The following is a 22139-nucleotide window of genomic DNA, read 5'->3' on the forward strand; positions in this document are numbered from 1 at the left end:
CTGTAAGCACCATCCCATGCTGGAGGTGATGCAGAGCCATGCAGCAGCAGCGGGACAGCAGGACAATTCTCTTCAGTGGGAATTTGAGTGCATTTCCCCCACTGCAGGGTGTGACAGGCGCACATCTATGGGTAATGGTACTGCTGGACAGCAAGGCAATGGCAGTACCATTCCGTGGCTTTCTGAAGGTAAACATCTGTGGCCGGAAGGTGGGTGATGCCCCGGAGGGCTCGTGCCTATTTTGGCTGAGGGGGAAGGATGCACCCCACAGTCCTTTCCCACGTCTACCTGTGCAAACCTCAGCACATCACCACTGCTGTTCCAACACAGTCCCATAGCCCTACAAGTTTTGCACCTCGGACTAAAGTTGCTTTTCAGTCTCCTCAGACCAACTTCCCCTTCGCTTTACCCTGAACAACAATAGGTGCCTGACACCGCTCAAATGCTTCAACCAACCTGACTGCGGCAATCTCAATTTACATACGACCCAAGAATCCGATGCACACCAATGTGAATCACAGCATTCTGCGACCTCCCCCACGCTGAACTCAAAAGTTACATACCAACCTAGATTTTTTTGACTGCAACCTGCCCCAGCCTGGATAGGATGCCTGTCAAAAAGCAAAAGTGCTATGAAATGAAATTCATAGCACTGAAAGGCATCGCACACAAGCTGTCGTCCCCTCTCACATTTTGCATGAGCAATTTCTGCTCGTTTGTGTTCTCTCACACACCATGTCCTGAAACAGTTACGTAAAATGAATATTTAACCTACGATAGTCAGCTGTATTGAACTGCACTTAATTGGTTATTAAGTGAAGTAAATTATCCTTACCATATTTGTCAGAGGTGAAAAACCTACATATATGGCTACATGTAGTGCATTCATTAGTTTACAGACCCCAAGGCTCCTGGGAAGTATCAGATATCTACACAGTGTCCCATGGTGCAGCATTTTTTAGCTGGATGTCTCAGCTAGCTTGCAGATATGTAAAATCATATACAAACAGACATCTCCCTATTGATTGCCTCTGTGACAAGGCTCGTTTACTCCTGCAAATATTATCAGCAATGTACTTCAATCATGGAATCTTTTTTTAAAATGGAGTTGAATAAGAATATGCAAAATGTGATTATGGATAAAACAAGTTACTTTTAGTCAAACTACTGCACCCATTTTTGCAAGTGATTTCGTAGCTGTATGTCTATTTTGACTAAGATGCTTGTGCAACTGAAGTAAATACATACTTCTGCAGATGTGGCCCCAACAGTTATTTCAGTTCACCCCTTGGTGAGTCACGGAGAGGCAAAATGCTGGAAGAAAATTATGGAGTAAAGTCCAACAAATCTGTTTGGCATGATGTAGAGAAGGGTGAACAAGAGAGCTAATGAGAAAAGTGAGTCTTTCACCCCTGGTTGCCACAAGAAATCTTAGCTGCTTAAAATTGTAATAGAGAGGTGCCCACTTTCCCATAAAAAGATCAGAGCAATCAATTTTAGTGGTTAATCACATAAATCTTACTCTGTAGTTGCACTGTCTCCTGACTGCTATGTGGACAAACTGAGTTCAGTTTTTGCTATCAATAGTAGGACATAAACTCCCACAAACACTACCTATATGTCATTTAATATAAGCCAGTATGTTTTATGACTGTGGACTTTAGAACCACTTCAAATAAAAAGCTCCAACTTTAAAAAAAGCATTTTGAAGACCGTATTCTCTTCCATCCTTAACACTAGACTAGGACCTTGATGAGTCATGCTTGTAATTTCCATGTGGCAACTACAGCCAACAACTTCCACAAAAAAGAACAAATTAAAAAATGCAATAGAGCTTTATATAATAATATTTTATGCAATTAGGCAGCTTGAAGAAAGGAGGAAAGTTGGCATCTTAGGATCAGTCAAGTTTCCCATGTCATAAATGTATCTTCAGCAGGTCACTAATTTCACAGCTTTCTACCCAGAGGTATAATTTTTAGGTCTTTCATGTGAAGATGCTTAATGTGGGACACTGAGAGATGAAAAAAGAGTGGTTCCTGCTCCCTCATCATCACAGCACTAGATAACTCCTAGGCATGAGATGGGCATATAATTGTTACCTAAAAGAGTCAGTTGATAAGTGGTTATTTTAGGGATGTGTCTGAAGAGAAGCTCTATTAATTTAAGAGTATGTAAATCATGATCCCTGGACACAGAAAGCCACAGTTCCTGTTATTTTTACTTGTTAGAAGGAAAGTTACAGCAAGTTATCTCCTAAGTGTTTTTCAATGTTGTTTGCAATTTTTTGACTGGTTCTGCTTTTTTTTCCATTTTGTGACTCATTTTCCCTCACTTCCAACCACTGTGCTTCTATCCCAGTTAGTATGCTTTTACAAATACAGAAATTTGATCCAACAATTCTGGGAAGGGATGAATTTCACACAGCCCAAGCAAAGCCGTGCATTACGGTAGAAAACATCTGAACTGTTGCACTTAGCCCTACAGAGGATGATTAAAATATTATTATGTAGACTTAGATGTTCGTGCTGTAGAGCTCAAACCATGGTGAGTTTTTACATAGGGATTCTTCACCAACAGAAGAATCATCTCTGTCACTGACCTGATGATACAACTAAAAATCTAATGACACAAACTGAAAACATGGAAGAGTTTTAAGTCGAAGGAAATGGTTAGAACTGATTGATGAATTGAACTATGTCAAACTTTCATTATGAAACACAAAACCACATGAAATGTCCTGTTTCCAGTTTCATTAACTCAGAACTCTGCACATGTTCTGCTGCACTTTTTGTACGGTTCAAAACCTTTTAAGTAAAACTGTGCATCTAATTACGGCCAAACTTGACAGGAGTCAATATTCACTGTGCATGAAATACATGCAAAATGTGTGGTTTGGTGTAAAACAAAATGAAAGTTGGTGGTTTTGGCCAAATTAGCATTTTCTTCTAGGGCTCCTTCCAATCTCAAACTCAGATGATTCCACAGTAACAAAGATGAAATTAATGAGTTTTTTAGTTCTTTTCAGGAGGAATTAGCTGTTAATATTCACAGCTCTTTTAAGGAACAAGATACCTGTTAATATTACCAGGTGCTAACTAAAAAAGGTTTAGCATATGAAGTGTCACTAAGGTAAAGGTCATTTATACATGTGTCAGAGTATGCTTAGTTTAATGCAAACAACATAAAGCAAAACCAAATAACTTCAAAATGTTAAACATACTTGTTCTGATGTAGAAAAAAAACAACAAAACCACCAAAAAAACCAAAACCAAACACACACACACACACACATACAAAGAGAGAAATTAACAAACATATATTTAAGTATTTGATGTATATATTTTCTTAAAGCAACCATGTTTCTAGATTTCCTGCTAAGTGGCTACAATGGAAACAAACTGAGATGGAGAGCAGCAGCTGGAAACTCACTAGAATACAGTATTTTTAGGGCAAAATTTGGTTAATATTTATGATAGTAATTTATACTCATGAAAACACTTGAAGGAAATGCTGTTAACAGGTGTGTAAAAAGTTAGTTCCTGTGTTAAATACAAAAATATCTGAGGAAAGATGTCTTCTCTGTAATTTACTTCTGGCAGATTATACTACAAACTCCTTCCTGTATTAGATTTTTCCTTCACAAATCTTCATAAAATGAGAAGTTTTGGAATATTCTGCTCATGAAAGATGCAGTGCATTCTCTCAATTCATTTTTCCTTTATGGATATACAGATGGAAAACCTCTCTGCACCACATGTTCAAATGTGCCACTTCCAAAGTGGATGGGGCCAGGTGAAGAAATGCTCCAAATTATTACAGTTGTAGAAAAATAACATCCAAATCAACTTACCCCCATATTTTTCAAACACCTTCAAATACAAGAATTGCTCAATATGCTGCCACGAATGAACTACACAGAAACACATCTCACATCTAAGTTCATGCTTAAAACTCTTTTAAATACTTTTGTATAAAAGGAAAAAGAAAACATATTCAGATCTTCATTTACTTAATACCAAGTGGTCATTGCTATGGGCATATCAAAAGAGTTATTGTCATTTTTGCTTGATTTAGTTCTGTAAAATTTTTTCCATGACCAAAAGAAGTATTGTGCTCAGTCCATACTGAACTTTTTAATAAAAAGCAGTAAAGCAATCTACTTCATTGTCAAATGATTGAAAGAAATTTAATTAATGCCTTTGGAGGGAACGCCTATATAAGTATCACAATCACAAGAATGTGCATATATGCATATATGAATACATATGCCCAGCCGCAGTCTACCCTGTTGCTTTAATGTCATAACACTATAGTCCATGAGCAGCTGAAGGCAAAAATGAACTCCTATAATTTAAAATATCGTGCTGACACAATTTTAAGGTCCAATTACATTGTGTAGTTTATTAGAAGATTAAATGCTTGCTTCATCACAGGACACTTCAGTCCTAGAAAAGGCAGGCAGTATAGAAATGCTCACAGACAAACAAATTAAAAATAGTAAGTTATAAACAGGGGAAAATAAGTTTATGCCACACCAACAAAACCAAAAAGAAAAAAAAAAACCCGAACCCAAAAAGCAAAAAACACAAAGATGCATGAAAAGCAGTATGCTATGTTAGATGTTTATCTATACATAAGAGACAGGTGTCACAAAAACAAAACAAAAAAATCACGAAGCTAAAGAGAAACTTTAACTCACCAGTTTCCATCTGTTATATCTGAATTCATGCATAATTGATTATCCATGACTGGTAAGTTCTTTTTTTTCACTAGCCTAACACAGTTTTCTAAACATTATGTGTTAAATCACCACCAAAGTAAAGGGTGTTTGAGAAACCGTAAGGGCAGAATAAAAATTTTTAATGAAAAATAACATGTCAGTTAATAATAGAGCTGACCTATGTTTAAGAGAGAAATTTTAATCATGTGCATATTAAATATTAATAACCTATTCTGTTATTGTTATAATAAGGTTAAGTAAGCTTCTCCATGCTTAAGGAAAGAGAAAAAGTAGGAATATGTAACAGTGAAAAAAAAGCGCTGAGAAGCAGAGACATAAGGAAAATGTGTCAACAATAAACAAGAGGAAATGAGAAAGAAGGAAAAGATGAAGGTGGAAACTAATCTCTATGTGTCATTATGACTGCCAGAGTACTGGCAAAGCAGCAGCATCCTTTTATTTCAATTTTAATCATTTCTGAATTTTAATACCCTGCTCCTTTTGTAATTCTCCTGGCATTCCCTATATGCATCCATCCCAGCCAAAACACCAGTGTAAATTAAATGGCACACAACCACACCACTGATGTAGTTCTCCCAGTAGAACCAATTGAGTGACCAAAAAGCAGAGAAGGTATGACTACTTTGTATCCCCACAGACTACTGGCCAATTAAGTGACTTAATGTTCTTCAATTCCTTTAATTTTGAAAAGAAGGGCAGTGGTTAGGTAACCCAGCAATATAGAGCCATTAAAAAAAAATAAAGCAAGCCAGTAGTAATACAATAATCAGTGACCATCAGGGCCTGGAAAAATGAGTTTGCTCTCACTGGCACTAAGGAGCATCACATGATTATTTAATTACAGCTCTAATTTTTGTCTCGTGGATGGCAACATATCAACAATTAATAGGGCAAATAGAGGAGACTGCATTTTTAAAGAGACAGAACCTATAAGAAATAGTGCTTGGTAATGCAATTTATCAGACAGTATAATGCTTCTTACGGCATATCTGTCATCCTGCCAAACATATAAAGAAATTCTACTGGTTCAATTCTCCTGCATGGTATCCATAAAATTCTTCTGGAATGCTTAGAAAACAATAACTACACCTATGAGTATCCTAATTGTCATTTTCAGCGGCAATGCAGAAGTCGGTTACTTGTAGGGCTCGCAGCCCAAATAAAGTAGTGGAATCACGAGTTTCAAATGCAAACATGCCATAAAATTGTCTTGAAAAGATTGTAACGAAAGTCATCAGGAATGGCAAAAATTATTATGGTATTCAGTGAGTCAAGTGAAGAAAAAAAGAAAAAGAAAGTCAATAAAATACAGTCAATGGGACAGAGATTGATTTTGACCGATTGACTTTACTGTGAGATTTTCGTTCAAAGCATACCAAAACTAGGGGCTCAAAACCTATATCATACCGTTCCTGGCCAGGACTGCTAGGTAAGAAATGAGAAATAGGACCTAAAAGAAGATGTATGATAGACATTACCGACTGAAAAGCTCTGCTTTAAAACAGCTGGATGCAGTTTCTTTTCCCTCATGCCTCATCCTGCAATGACGGCAGTGCGGAACCTAGGAACTGTGGGAAGTTCACTATGTTGAGGAGCACTTTCCACAGTTAGGGCAATCTGGAAACTTATCAAGAGAAAAACTAATTTTATGCACCCTTTTTGCAAATGTACTCACTTTTTCACAGCAATGGGTGGACCAAACTATGAATTCCATAAATTCATATTATCCAGTGCATGTTTCAGACAATAGTCAATATCTGATGTAGCAAAAGCAAGCTCCAAATTTCCTCTCAGCAATAAACTGTACCTGTGAAAAACCTACCACACTATGCTTAGAAGTTTTTTTAATCCTACTTCTCAATAAAAAAATTAGACATGCTTTTTCATTTGATATTCTAAAATCTACCCTTTGAACAAGCAAAGAACGCTGAGTTTGGGCCCTTGCACAGAAGAAAACCCCACTGCTAAACAGCAGTTCAAGTATTATTGCAAAAGTATGACTAGAGAAGCAGTACTATTACAATAAATGCTCCATTCCTCCCCAAAATTGTGTCAAATTAAGTTGTTTTCATTGAAGTCATGAACATTCTGGATTGGAGATCTTAATCTATAATCTTAAAAAGAAAGCTGGCAAGCAAGAGCTTGTATGTAAAAGTAAATATCATTCTTTTTATGCACTGGTTACTATACAGATAACATGTCTCACAAAGACTGTAATTAAATGTCTAGTGCAGAAGTAACACTAAAAAGCATACAGTATTATTATATTACAATGAATCCTTAGAAGCTAAAACTGTCATTTTTAAGTTTTAAGATTCCTTTAATTATTCTTGAGACTTCTTACATTTATCAAGAAAGCCCACCTATGATGAAAAGCACTAATGATTTAAAATCTTTCTAATACTACTCCCCACAAAAATATTAATTTAATCTTTGATTATAAACATTTTAAAACTCAGTATGGAATTCCTCTCCACTTCATTTTTTGCCTTTGGTCCTTCTGAGACCCTGCACGCATGCACGCACACTCTCTCCCACTGTCTTTTCCTTCCTCTCTTTTCTGTCTTTTATTTAATGTAATAGAAGTAGGAATATAGGGTGTGTATGATGTTTAGAACTTTCCTCCTTTTCATTGAAAATGTTTTTAATTACCTGGCTATTATGACCAGACACATATTCTAAGTGCAGTTACTGAAAAGGAAATACCTTTCTCATACCTTTGCATGTGGGTTTGAGTTCAGAGCAGCAATTCTTGGCACTTCTGCTAAAAATGTTTTCCACTCTAGGACTAATTTACAAATATAAAGAATTACTTAATCCTTCACTGTTCTATGAAACACGTATACTACTAATTTTATAGCTGGGTAAATAAACCAGGAGCATATTAAGGCTGCATTTATAAAAGGATAGAGTGCTGCAGCTTCCTTTTTCTTCACATGAAGTTATGTGCTGAGCATTTTCAAAATCAGTATTACAGCATCAAAGATGACAAATATGGCATGGACAGTTATTAACCCAAAATTACACTTTTATTTCAGAGCTGAAACCAGAACCAGGAGTCAAGACACCGGAAAAGATGACGAGACAGTCCTCCAAGCACAGGTGGTCTGAGTGCATACCACTTCGTCTAGCGAGCAGCAAGTGTAACGACCCACAAATGATTGCTGCTGGCCAGATAAATCCTGTCAGAGCAGGATCCCGGGAAGACGAGATGCACTTGAGGTTTAAAGCACCTCCCTCATCTCCTCAGGTCATATCATGTCATAATGCGCCACGGGAAAGAGAGCAGATAGTCCCTGGAAGTTATGTAAGGCCAGCGCAGCTGACAGACGTGGCCCGTCCTGATGTTCTGCACCCAGGTGCAGCTGGGGTGACCGAGGCCCATGTGCAAGCCAGCAGGCTCCTCTGCCTCTCTCACCCACAGTTCACAGCAGCAAAGCACGAGGGAGCGAGAGCTGACTTCTGTCAGCCTACAGCTGTGCAGAGGTGTCACCAGCAGTGCTTTACAACAGCTCAGAGACAGCAGCTAGCCTGCACTCCGGTGGAAGCAAGACTTACAGTCCCAGTCCTAGCAAATGCACAGTGTTTCACAGGGGAATCAATCTCCAAAGAGATCGCTGTGCGTTGGTGTTCTAAATAAATAGCTGAAAGGTGGACCTTGCCACAAATACCGAGTGTTAGTGCATACTTCAGCCCATCTGAACACCTAACACTGATCCTCTACAGGAACGGTGAAAACCAAGCTCTGCAGTGACACACCAGCGTGCATGGGAGCAAAGTCAGGCTCAGCAAGTTTAAAAGGAAATATTTAGAATTCAGACAGTGCCTGAGGTATGTTACTACACTCTACTACTGTACTCTACTATTACTATGCCATTCCTAGTACAAGGCACCAGATAAAACAGATTAGGAGTAGGTTACAACTGGTGCAGGGCACAAGGACCAGATCAGAGCACATGTACAAGATCAGTGCTGGCAAGTCTCCTTAAAATTAATCTCTATCAAGACAAACGTACTGAGAGCAATGCTGTGCAGAAACGATGAGAAAGCTGACATTTGTAAAGCAATAGAATGGATACCCATTATGTAATGAAGTGTTGGTGATAACTGTGGTAAAGTTAAATGCCACAGGATGGCAAATGTTCAAAACCACCAGCATTTTTGAAGGGAACATCATAGTATATCCTCTTGGAAATAACAGTTACAAGCTGTGGTCAGGGCTGTTGAGAGTTCATGATACCACAGCCAAGGGAACTGACCAACAAGCCAACTTAGTGTTAAGTGTAATACTTTGAGAATCTGAGGGAGGAATTAACCTCTCAGGTAAAAGTTATTAATGGAGTCCTTCAACAGAGAATTTAGAGAAGCTTTTTACAAACTGTGAGTTATTCTGACTGCAGTTATCTTCAGTTCAAATGCCGGCTACTTGGACTCATCACTCCAAGATTAAAAGTAACACCAACAGGGCTTTCTGAGACTGACTTTACAAAGTTACAAAATTTCCGTATAGCAGGCAGTAAGAACTGTAAGTTACTCTTTAACCGTCAAACTGTTTTACTTCTTTCTTTTTTTCTTTTTTTTTTTTTTAGAATCAGTAGCAACTTTGTGACAACTAAAGTTTAAAAAATGCACTTGATTGCATAGTGACAGATTTGCAGAACATTTTTCATCACACACACATATGTGCTTTCAGTTATTAATAAAATGCTTCTGCCCTTAATCTGCCATTGCCTGAATATACAATTACAGTGTCTTGGATAGACAAATACTGTTAAGGAATTCTGTTTTCCCTGTTTGAGATGCAATTCAATTACACCAAGTAAAACTGAATACTATGTCTTTAAAACTGGCTTCGGCTTGCCACAGAAAGGAATACTGAATCACTTTTCTATTAAGTTCCTCTTAGAGTGGAATGATAACAAAACTTTCTTCTCTTCCTCACCCCCACCTTCTTTTTTTGCTTGTTTTAAACAAGGAGGAGTCAGCTGCTCTGGGTAACACCACAGGTAGATATTAAAATGGAGACAGCCATTATTTAGTGGCGACAGGAATATAAATACAGGCACTAACCTATAAACTGGTGTTTACTTCAGGAAAGTAAGTCATATTTTTTCCTCTGATTGCCGTGCTGTCAGTTTAATGCAGCGTAAATAAACAGTAGGTGCATGATAGCTTTAAGTAGAAAGTGTTCATTCCACAAGAGCAGCAGGTTACTGAAGCCTGATGCCTATAACGGCAAAAACAGAACTTCCATTTTACCTGGCTAAGAGACTTGTGGCTTTTCTATTAAATTAATTTGTCAGAATTCTATGAAAAATATTATGCACTCAAAGAACTTTACAAAAAACATTCATTTTTGCAGCCCTCAACTTGAACCATTTGAAAAAACAAAAGCCAATCACTCCTCTGTAATTTCATCATCCCATCGCTCTAAATGAAAGCTTTATATAATCAACCTAATATAACAGAAAATAAAATGATATATAGAATTGCCTATACTTTGAGTTATTTTGTTCTTATAAATATATTCCCTGACTGAAAGTAAAAAAATTCCCCTTTGGAAAAAGCAATGATGTCTGAGAAGATTGTATATACACTCTACATCTATTAACATAAATTATAAGAAAGTAAAATGTTCCAGATGTGTTTAAACTGTTGTAGAAGGAAAGTTTGTGGCTTCACTGGATATATATTAAATATATCTAGAGAGAGCAATGGCAGTTATATACAAGAAGGCAATAAAATGCTTCACTAGAGTCTATGTTAAAATACCATAGTTCCTAGAAATATGACTAAAACATTTCAGAAGTCATATTTCCTCCAGTTTTAATTCAGAAATATACTTTAATATATTTTTCTATATATTATGAGCTATTTTATTAATAAAGTAATCTTCCTAATTTTTTTCAAATACAGCTGGAAACCTAAGGAATTACTTCAAATTCCTCTGACAATACTTGGACTAAAAAAATTAGGTGACATTAAAAACGTAACAGTACTTTGAAAAATCAAGTAGTTGATACATTTAAAAGATTTGGTGGGGGTTTTTGTTGGTCTTTTTTTTTTAAGAAGAACACCAGACTTCAACTGATTATCATCTAAATGGCAGTTGCACACATGTAAAGCCCTCTCTATCCCAAACCTGTAACGTGGGAGAAGCATTTTCTTTAGAGAAACCTCTCTGAAGAGGTTTTAGTGCTGCTGGGGTGGATGTGCCCACGTCCCCAGCAGGGCTGAGTGTGGTGGTTGGTGCCTGTGGGATGCTGGCAGGGCTGCAGGCAGGGCTGGCGCTGCCTTGGGAAGCACAGCCACAGAGGGCAGGTGCTCATCCCCTGACCCGCTGGGCCTACGCTGCAAACCAAAGAGGTGCCCTGCTCCTGCACAAGCTGGGGCTGGCGTGGCAGCCCCTCTCTGCTTCTGATACTGCCAAAGCACTGTGTCCCATCAGTGACTTACAGATCGACTCTGCTTCACACTGCTTTCTCGGGAGCTCAGCAGCAGGTTAGGATTCACACGAGTCGCTAAAATAGCATGAGAGGGGAAACTGCGAGAGTTACTTTGCTATTTAAAGTATCAAGAACAAAGAATATAAAAAGGAAATGGCCAGTTTTTCAAAATTCATGCACAAAAAGCATTTCATTTAAATATTTTTTGTTCCAGTAAACTATTTTGCATACAAAGGACTTATTTATTACATATTTGAACTTGTGGGAAAAAGGGAAGGAATGCACTGATTCCTGAAATAGCTCTACAGCCTTTTTGGAGGCTTTGCTCTTCTGTGCTCTTGCTCTACTCTGAACAGTTTTATTACAGGGACAGAGGAATTCCTTGGAGTCAGTTGTTTCTTTTCCACTAGCTGTACTGAAGAGTGGGCACACAGAGCATACTAGCCAAGGATTTTAATTTCTCTTCTATTGCCTTGTTTGTGCACTATCTGTTCCGACGCATGCTTATATGTGAACACGTTGCATTTTCTGCCTGCTCATTTTTTTACCTACTCTGTGTTATTTCACATTTCCTCACAAAACTATTGCTTCAACTCGAAAAGCAAGGTAATACCAATAACAATCTCAAATAGAAAGTGAATTAGAAAATGAGTGTGTGTAGGTATAAACATATTTAAGAGCATATAGGAGTACAGGACTGGAAAGAGCATTCTCAAATTCTACAAATAGTGCTGAAGAGTAATTAGAAGATAGAAATTGCAGAGAACATGCTATATTCATGTCTATACACTCTACACTTACAGTTTCAAGTTGTTTTTGAATAGTGCGCCTGATTTGACACATATCTATCTGGTGATTGTGTTAAATGCTTGAACAGATAGTGAAATATCCAAGCATTCCTTGTGCTAACTACAGCTGAAATTTTACACTTATTGTAACCTTTCCTAACAATGTGAGAAAAACAGAGTAAATATATTAAATTTGTTTCACAACAGATGCTTAGGTTGTTAATATTTAAGATGCCTATTCATGCTATTCCTGTCTGCACATTTGTCAAAAATGTAAGCTTGAATGCTAATGTTTGCCAGCAGACTACAGCAGACAAATATATGAATGCACTGTACCAAAATAATATAAAGTAGAAATAAGGGGCCGCTGCTAACTCCCACCCAAGTAGCACGGACCAGAATGAAAGGGCACCTCCAGATCACACGCCCTGGAGTCTCTGCATCTGAATTTGTGAATTATTTTCGCAGAAGCGCTGCGCTCATTTGCACGGACTAAAACCAGCGAAGAGCTTTTCTCAGTTTAAACTTATTTCAGCTTAGGAGCTGCTGCAAAGTGTTTCAGAAAACTTAGAGTGTAGCGAAGTTTCTCCCGCAGTCAGAAAAAGCTGGAGACTGGCAGAGGGAAACTCCGGGTCGGGCAGGTGCCTGTCAGGAGCGCTCCCCCCGGCAGCCGGCGGACACGGCGACAAAGGGGCGAGGATTTAGCAAGACCTCGAGTGGCGGGTTCGGAGACGAAGCGGAAAAATCAAAAGTAAATCCTGGAGCACACAGACGAGCTCCTGGCACTGCTCCCCGTGACAGCGGCAGCGCCGGGTCGCGCCGCGGGCGGGCGGGGGGGACGTGCCACCCACCGCCACGGGCGCGCCCCCGGCTGGGGCAGCCGCCGCCGCTCGGCCGCCCGCGCAACCCCCGCGCCCCGCGGAAGCGCCACCCCGCGACCCCCCCCATCCCCCCTGCCCGCGACCCCCGGCCCCGCCGCTTCGCCCCGCGCCGTCGGGGGCGCCGCCGCCCCGCGCCCGCTGCTGCCGGGAGGCGCGCGGCGCTGGGTAAGAACTTTGCCAAACTTTGGGGTTTTTTCCCTCTGCCCCCACCCCCACCTCCCCTCGCTCCCCCCGTGCCGGCGGCGGGCGAGGGAGCGGAGCGGAGCGGGGCCGGCGACCGGCAGCGGCGCGGCGGCAGGTGTGAGCCCGTGCCGGCCGGGAGGCTCCGGCAGCGGCAGCGCCGAGCGCAGCCACCCGCCCCGTGCCTCCCTCCCGCCCGCCCTCCCGGGCCGGCACGGCCGGGTAAATCGCCGCGGCGGGTGCCCCCGGCACGGCTCTGTCCCCCCCCGTCCCCCACGTCCCCGAGGAGAGACGCCGAAGGAGCGGGACCGACTCACTCATGGGAGCGCGGCGGGCGAGGCCGGCGACACCTCCGGCTTCCGAGGCGCCGGCGAAGTTAATTGCACTGAAGTTCAAGTTGTCTTTTCACCCATCAGGAGTGGGCGTTTAAAGGAAGGAGAGCGAGGAGGAGGAGGGGGAGGGGGGAGAGTCTCTCTCGCTCGCTCGCTCTCGCACACACACACACACACACACACACACAGGCACACGCATGCACGCACGCACACACACACACACGCACACGCACCCGCCCGCTCGGCTCCGCTCCCGAGCTGCCTCAGCAAGGAGGAGCCCGGACGGAAAACACCAGGGCAGCAAGGTACCGGCGTGGGGCAGCCCTGCCTCTGCCTGCGTGTGTGTGTGCGGGTGTGCCTGCGTGTGTGTGTGTATATGTGTGTGTGAGTGTGTGTGTGAGTGTGTGTGTGTATGTGTGTGTGCCCGCGCTCCCCCCGCCCGCTGCCTCCTCGCACGGCCCCTCCAGGCGGGGAGGTGCGCGCTGCCCCCGGGGAGGGGGCGGCGGTGCCGTCGGGGCAGCGCGGCCGCTGGAGGCCGGTCCGACCGGGGCCGGGGTCTCCGAGCCCTGCGCCGCCCGCTCTGCTCCGCGCCCGCTGCCTCCTGCCTGCGCGGCGGCGGTGGGAGGGGGGGAGAAGCGAGCGGCGGCTGGAGCGCAGCGGTGGCGTGTGTCTGTGTGTCTCTGTGTGTGTGTGTGTGCGCCGCGGCTCCTTCCCTCCGGCGGCTCCCGGCCCCGCGGGGCGGTGGGGCTGACTTGGTGGAAGTGCCGGAGGATGCTGGTTTGTGTGTGTCCATGCCTGCCGTGCCCCCCTTCCCCCCAAAACTCGGGTCGAAACCCTCCACCGTCCCCGCATTGCCTTCCCCGGCACCGCGCCCCCGCCCCCCTCTTCCCCCTTCTCTCCATCCTTCCCCCGCTCCTTTATTTCCACAGCTGTCCCCGCGCCCTCTGGCCGCCCCGCGCCGCTACTCCCAGAGCGCCGGCGGCAGCCCCTTTCGGGCAGGCAGCGCTCCACGGCCACCCGCGATTTGAGGTGGCCGAGGGAGAGAAGCTCCGCTACCGCGCTGGCGGTCTCCGCGGGCTGGGGATGCCCGGGCGGGGGCAGGCATCCCCCGGAGGCCTCTGCCTGCCGGCAGCTCCGCTGCCCCGTCGGGCCGGGAGCTGGGCCGAGTCCCGCATCGCTGTGGTCCTCCTGCCCGGTGTTTCACCTGGCACCACGTGCTCCTCCGTAACGCTGTTTGAGAATTGCCTTTATTCATGAAACTTCTCCTAGGGGAAGTACTTTTCTCTCCTTTTTCTGTTTTTAAGACCTTCTTTCCCCTCTTCGCTGATGCAGGATTTGGAAGTGGAGTTCCCGGAGAATGACCCTGGCAATGAACGCAGGTTTCCCTGAAAGCTGAGGCTGTTTCATATTCCCTAGGAAACTGACGAAAGAGGGGACCCCGGATGTCAGCCCGATCTTCGTTTTTTATTTGTCTCGATTTGAGGCAGATTTTCTCTTTCAGCTTTGGGAGCTGACAGGTACAATTCCCGTAGGCACCTTTGCATGAAACAAGACCAAGGCCAAGAAGTTGATTTGTCATTGCTTTTCCTAGTTAGCCAGCAGTATGTCCTTCTATTAATTGCTATTAGTAAGTTAACCTTGTAGCTCAGTTATTGAATAATCATTAATCCATGGAGGATACACAAGCCCAAAGGTTAATAATAGGAATAGCAATTAATAATATTGACCTTGCCAGTGGGGAGAGTATTTTTGTCACAGTTATTAAAAGGCACTACTATTTATACTAGGTACAGTGGTGCAAATTTGGACTCAATATGTTGAATACCAAATTACTTCAACAACACCAGAAATTAATTCACCCCTTTATCTCCATGTTATCAGTCCTCTGACTTTTTCTCAGTTTAAAATGTATCATCCCCTACTCTCTCATTTTAAATAGAAATGCTAGGTCTTTAATCAATTCTGACATTTCCACTAGAAAACAACATTGAGCTCACTTACACAGATAAAAATTTATTTGCCTGCAGCTGATTTGTTGTAGTGCTTTGGACCTATTCATTTCTCAGAGAGGACTTAGCTTTTTATGGTCTTTTGATATCATGGGGTAATAAATAGGAGATCAGTACAAAGGGAACATTCTCTCTTTTATAGGTCCAACTCTCCACTCCCTGAAGTTGCCTCCTTGCAGAGCTACTCTGACTGACTGACTGACTAACCTACATCCTTCTATTGTCAAAAACCCATCTCCTTTATTTGTATCACATTTCTGACTGGCTGGTCAGTAAGCCCTAATAATAATCATGTTTCATGTCTCAGAAATCTAATAATCAAGTTACTCATTGCTACAAATTGCAGCTAAGCTATTTGGGTTAGTCACGTTATCCCCACTTTAAAGGCAGGGAAACTGAAACAGGAAAATTAACACATTTGCCTTAGGCTACACATGGATTTGAGACCAGATCCAGAACTGGAACTGAGTTTAGATCAAGCTCCCTCTTAAAGATCCTCAAATGCACTATGAAAAATCCTCCCTTAAAATCAAAATGTAACATAAACCTTATTTTCCATCAACTTTGTATATTAGTCAAAATATGCACCCTTTTTTAAGGTCACATTTTGTTTTTAAAAGATAAGGTTTATTCAGGCTAAAAAAAAAGTGTGGTAATACTTTTCAACTACATCAGGCAGTTTACTTTGGAAACAAATATTTAATACCAGACTGTAAGCAGTAATGGGAATAGAATTGCTTGTTATTAGGCTACTGTAAACAATATTAGCTGAATGTTATGGTATTGTTACAAACCAACAAACTATGATGGGAAGTCCAGGATTAGTATAGATAAGGCTCTCTTGCTTACCTAGTGTGCACTGGTTTTCACCATAATGCTCCTTCAGTGCTTTCAGTATCCAAATCCCTAGTATGAGTCTAATCACTGAAAAACGTATGGGACAACCATATACTGTGTTTGAGAGTTATGATTTATATCATTAAGCAGTGAGTTTTACCAAGTTGTGTCATTCATGTCACTGGAGCAAGACATATATTGCCTGTCCTTTAGCTGTGGCATGTCATCAAAGCTATTTGGTATGACTGAGCACAGATGGCATGCCTAAAAACCAGGTACACAATGTAACTTTCCTATTACTGACACATAGATATTTCCTCTTCCTCAACTTCCCCCCCTAGATGTTTGCTTGCCCAGCCTTCTACAGGAACTATAGAAAGTCCTGTTCCTCCTGCTTATCCCTGATGCCTGGAATTGTGGAGTTGAAACCCTATACAGAATAAGTGTTCACATTCTTTTTTAATTGTTTTTTTTTTTTTTTATTTATGCTGACAGCTCCTTTTGGAGCATTTTTAGAGTCCTGATTTGAGGGAAGTGGGTGCAGATCTCATTCAAATAGTCATTCTCCAATACCATTAGCATTACCTGCCAAAAATGAAAGTGGCATATGAATCACAATAAGCCACTCATGAATTTGTGGATTTAGAACCTGCCAAGGAACAACAGATACACACGATTTCAAAGACCCATCAGTTTTAGGTACTTCCAGCAGTGCATAAAAGTACATTTATCCAAAGACCATCTTATTGATGGCACATTCTATAAGGCCTACAGATATAACTGATTCCAGGGAAGGATAATACTAACTGAAAATATTTCTGTTCCAGTCTTTCTTTTACAAGTGAGGTAGTGAAAGTGATGAATCTGCTAATCATAACCATGTCAGAAGCCCTTCCTGAGCTGCCCCTTATTGAAGTGCTACTGTGACATAATGATGTGTTGCTTTTGTGTGAGAAGAGATTTAAAATCCTCTGGGAAATATCACAGTTGCTTTCCAGTTCCTTTCAGACATGTAAATACTTTTATGTTTAGACATGAGTACAGAGGGGTGGAAAGTGAAGTTCAGCGAGGAGTAGAGTGGGGTTAAAAGCATCCACATGGATCTAGGAACCAAATACATACATATGTGGGCTTTTTTCTGTATCTGATATTACCTGGGCTTTGAAATGAAATGTTCATTATCAAGAAGAAATGCTTCAGGAACGTGTGCGTACTTGAGAGTTATGTTGAGCCATGGTTGACAGAGAAGGCCATCTTCTGCCTGAAATTACAGATGAGCAACAGAACTCTCAGTCGTGCTCAGATACTTGTGTCGTTCCCAAGTTATATGTACATTATCGAGTATGGTTTATTTCCAGCATGTAGTGTGTGGATAATGCTATATCAGTGAAAACCACCACATGCCACCTATCATTCTTTATAACTGCTTGCTTTCATCATGGTTTGCTTAAGCTGAGGACATCAGAAACTGAAAATAACATTTGGGTATTTTTTCTTTCTTAACATACAAAAACTCCAGCCTACGTTTTGAAAACTATTTATATGCTATTATTTGTGAAACCTAGCAAAGAAACCTGCATATTGGCATGGAGTACACATGGATGTCTCAGCAGCTTGATGAAATGTTAAGACTTGGTTTGAACTGTGTTCCAACCAGTTATAAATGTTATCTGTTGTAGATGAAAATGGTAATCAACAGATACAACCATGCTGAAGTAGCCTTCTGTGCATATCTTAAATGCAAGTGGCCATTACCAGCAGTACCACAACCTTTTCTCATGTTTCATCTTGCAAGTGGCTCAGTGGAAGATAGTCAGATGTCTTTTTCTGAATATGTCTTTAGTGCATTTCTGCAGTCTGTTGGTTATTCTACTCTGTATTGGTTAGACACTAATCTCTCGAGCTCAGGCCTATATCACCTTGCTACTTGAGTGTCTGTTCTGAAAATTTCTTTACTGAAGTGGGCATCATGTCAATAATAGCATATTCATCTGTCTATCTCCAGACTGGTTTAAGTTCTCTCCAATCATACAGTGAAGGCCCATGTTTCCAGGCCCTTATGCTACACAGTACCTCAGTCCATTTGGCCTCCCTCCAACATGGTACTGCTCCAACTGCTTTCTGCTCCACATCTCTGTTACAGGAGATCTTTGGATTGCCTAAAGAAGTAAAGTGCCTTCTTTAGATTTCCTCGTAAAACTTTGCTTTTTGGAAAAGAAGATCAACTTTTTGCAGGTGCATCAGTGATGTCAGACTCACTTCTGTTTTGCCTGGCTGCCGTCTCCCTCTTCCATCAGTCTAAAAGTATCATTTTTTAAGGGATTGAAGGAGATATATTAATATGTGTGTGAACCACTTATCCTGCACATTGTCTGTTCTTTTCTCCTTCCACTTGGTGTCTGGTTTGTCTTGGCTGCTTTTAAAAATTCTGTTGCCTCTATTGAGAGACTGCCAGATTAAACCAGTGAAGAGAAACCAGGTGACTGTCTACTTCTGTGAATATAGGTTGTGTATAATAAATTCCGGTTTTACATCTATGCAAATTAAATCATCATATGATTCTGACTACATGCATTTTTTATCAAATATGGCATATATTTCACAAATTACATTTAACTTGTAGTCATGTTGCAATTTTGAATACCTAACTAGGAGTTACAAGGTGTGCCACTAGATCTTAGTAAATAGGTTTACAAACCCAGAAGAAACAGGAGATATTTAGCTTTTTTTCTTGTATTCTTGTTAAATCTAGTGAAAAAGCTTTTCCTGCTATAGGTGATAATATAAATGCCTCACTACTGTGCTGTTTAGAGACAAAAGTACACTTGGTTTCTAGAAATGTAGAGATTTTGTAAGGGCCTAAACAGAATGTGCCCAGAATAAGGAAGTTTCAAAGAAACATGCTTTTGGTCTAGAGTTTACAGTGTCTAGTTAGTGAGGACTTTTATTAATGTTTCTTGTCACAGAGTAGAAGATATCAGTCACAATGTCAAAATAAACATTTTACTTCAGCAAAATTATATTTTCACTTCAGGAATATTGTGAAGCATAAATAGGATTTAGCATAATTCTTCCTGTGGACAGACAGGGCAGTTTTAGTGTCAGGCCCTAAGCCTTGCAATATGATTCCCAACCATAGATGCACCAGACTTTGAATAATCAGTCTGTCAGATGAGCTATGACAGGCATTATGCTGTGAAGGTAGCCCCTCAATGCTTTTAATGTTAATAATTTTCAGTAACTGCTGCTGCTTTTTCCTAAATAAAAAGATATTTTGTTGACCACAAAGATGTGTCTGTCAATACTTGTGTTTCAGTCAATAAAAGGATCTGGATGGGTTGAAATGTGGGAATCGGGTGGAATTCAAACATAGGAACAAACAGCTGTGATTCACAAAACCTCTTCTAAGAAGTTGCCTAAACCTCAAAGCACTGGGTTTGCCTTAGAGTTAGTTCCTTTTCCACCTGGGACTCCTAAGTGGCCATTCAGGACTGTTCATGCCCACCCAAGTCCTCTAGACCTGCAATATTCTTCTGCTCAAATGTCTTGGTCAGCTTGGCCTCCTGGTTACTTGTGGAGAGTGCCCAACCTCCCTGACATGACTGCATTCTTGACAAAATGCAGCAGGGTCACTGTGGTAACAATGGGACTTAATCCCAGGACTATTTTTATTTTTACTCTGATTTTTGTTTTAGTTTTAAATTTTTTTTAGGGGGATGTTGTATGTATTTCACAGCAATTTAACATAGTGAAGACAAAAATAATCCCGAGAAAACTTAGTGTGTGCCCCAGCCCTGGGAATAAACTAAACATAAGATTATGATCTAAGGAATCTTGAATTCGTTTGTGCTCAAGGGCACTGTTTCAGCAGAAGGGTCGAGACTGCCTCTTTTAAAATAACCATCAGCCTGGTGGTCAGAGTCCTCCCTGGGGTGAGAGGAGTTGTAAATTGGGGCCTTTCAGGCCAGCAGAGATGAATCCCATGATTGCATTAGTGCTCTAATCACAGAGTTGTTATATAGAGGGAGATGGGAAGCCAGCTTCTCCTCCAGCTATGTTTTAATAAAACATAAGTTTTGAAGGAGAGATCACAGGGATCTATTTTCATAAAAAGAACAAGGGTGTAGATACTGAGTGGATGGAGGCATCTTTCAGACAGCCCTGGGTAGAGCCCTGTCTTTAGAGGTAACCCTCAGGTAGAGCCTTTGCTTTAGAGAAGGAGGCAGGGTTGTAGATTTGGGACAAACCTCATTTTTCCCCTGGATAACTCCAGTTGCCTTGTGTTGAGGTCAAGACACGCTGTGCTGGCTGTTTTCCAGCCCACCCAGGTGTCTTTCCTGGTACGCCGCAGGAAAGTCATGCTTTCAAAACATGGTTTTGGATACCCGATAGGGAACCAAGGGATAAAAATTCAGTGTTGGAGCACCAGGATGCTTTATAGGATTAGGGCATAAATGATATAAATCAGTATCTAATTATTAATAACAGTTTATTTCATAATAACAGCAATACTTGGTATCTGCTGGGAACTGCTCTCTCGGTACAGTTTCTGGTCCATTTTTATTTTGCATCACAAAGGACAGCACAGGAAACTGTTGGATTGCATATTACTTATAATGAAAATTCTCTCAGTAAGTGTTTCCCATTAGAAGCTCTAATGGCTAACATGGCTAGACACTTATATTTGTTTTGAGTCCTGTGGGATACAAGGTTAAAATTATCTTTTTATGGAATTTATCTAAATTAAAATGGAAATACCCACTAAAATTTTGGCCTTCTCTGGGAAAAGTGTGATAATAGTTAAAGATGACTATTTCTTCTTTAAAAATACTTTTATTTTGCCTATTTGAAAACTTCCAAAATCAGGGGACAATATATTCCTCCAAAAAAAGGCAACTACTTGACAGCAGTCCATTGCATGGATTTCCTCTGCCATGGCATAGCTGACTGCTTTTGCCACATATAGGATGTATGGGCACAGTTCAGACAGTCTGCCCCATCTGTGTTTCCTTCCCCAAACCTGCTTGATACAACTGAAGAGTAGGTTACAAAGCTGTCCTGGAACCCTTCCACTTGTGATCTACATCCTACAATATGGAATATTCTAAATATCTTGGGCTTTCCCTAGCTAACAAGCTGGTTATTCTGGCTATGCATGAAGATACAGATTTGGGTCTTAATTAACATCTGCAGTTTAATCAAACCATTTATGATCCTGAGAAATCTGAACTGTAGACTTTCTGGTTTTTCTGATGACTGACAAATACCGTGAACTAAAATAGTAGTTTAAAGCATTTGCACCAGCTCTATGGCCGTGGTAACTTTTATGGAAGCGTGAGAAGTCTGAGGATCATATTTTTCAATGTCCAATGAAGAATTCAAAGATAATAGATATGAGATCAGATACACTACGGACTTGACAAAAGTTTTGGTGTTTAAATTTAAACAGTATTCTATGCCACTTTACAGGGGCTAACTCTCCTGTGGTGATGGTCCTGTAAATCTTTAGCTAGGCCCAGTTTTATTATAAAAGAAGTTGGCTGGCCCAAAAGAGAAAATATGGAATAAATTGCTGTGAAAGTGGATTGGCCTGTTTAGTCTGGTGACCCAGTGAAACAGTGGAGGACTTTATAATCTGCAGTGCAGACAGGTCTTCATTGTTGAAGGAAGCAGGAAGTGCTAAGAGGGCTGTAATTGCATATTCTTTAATAAGAAATATAATTGTTGCTTTCGCCAAACAGATCTCAGACAGATTTTAATAGTGTGCACACATTCAGAAGCCTCTGGAACACACCTTTTTACCCTAATTTGTTCATATACATTGATATATTCTAATTTATTTACACCCTCTAAAAATGTAGTCCATGTAGAGCATTTCTGAATTGCTGGGTTCCTTACTCTTTTTTTTCCCCTTTTTAGATT

At 41.2% G+C, this 22139-nt stretch overlaps 2 protein-coding genes across 4 annotated transcripts in view; one reads left to right on the forward strand and one right to left on the reverse strand.

Moving 5' to 3' along the window:
* The window catches only part of SATB1 (SATB homeobox 1), a 92042-nt gene extending 78550 nt beyond the window's left edge, over positions 1 to 13492 (reverse strand). For all 3 annotated transcript variants that reach the window (XM_077176587.1, XM_077176586.1, XM_077176578.1), the window contains exon 1: positions 13357 to 13492. The gene's annotated coding sequence lies outside the window, so the exon portion shown is untranslated. The remainder of the gene's footprint in view (positions 1 to 13356) is intronic.
* Positions 7821 to 19505, forward strand: LOC143693356 (uncharacterized). Its single transcript, XM_077173995.1, has 3 exons — positions 7821 to 8367; positions 12750 to 13676; positions 14704 to 19505. Exons 1-3 carry the CDS (start codon positions 7821 to 7823, stop codon positions 14730 to 14732), a joined length of 1503 nt encoding a protein of 500 aa, XP_077030110.1. The 3' UTR covers positions 14733 to 19505.
* Positions 19506 to 22139: the final 2634 nt, after the last annotated feature.

The sequence above is a fragment of the Agelaius phoeniceus genome, chromosome 1, assembly GCF_051311805.1.
Source record: "Agelaius phoeniceus isolate bAgePho1 chromosome 1, bAgePho1.hap1, whole genome shotgun sequence".
Lineage (NCBI taxonomy): Eukaryota > Metazoa > Chordata > Aves > Passeriformes > Icteridae > Agelaius > Agelaius phoeniceus.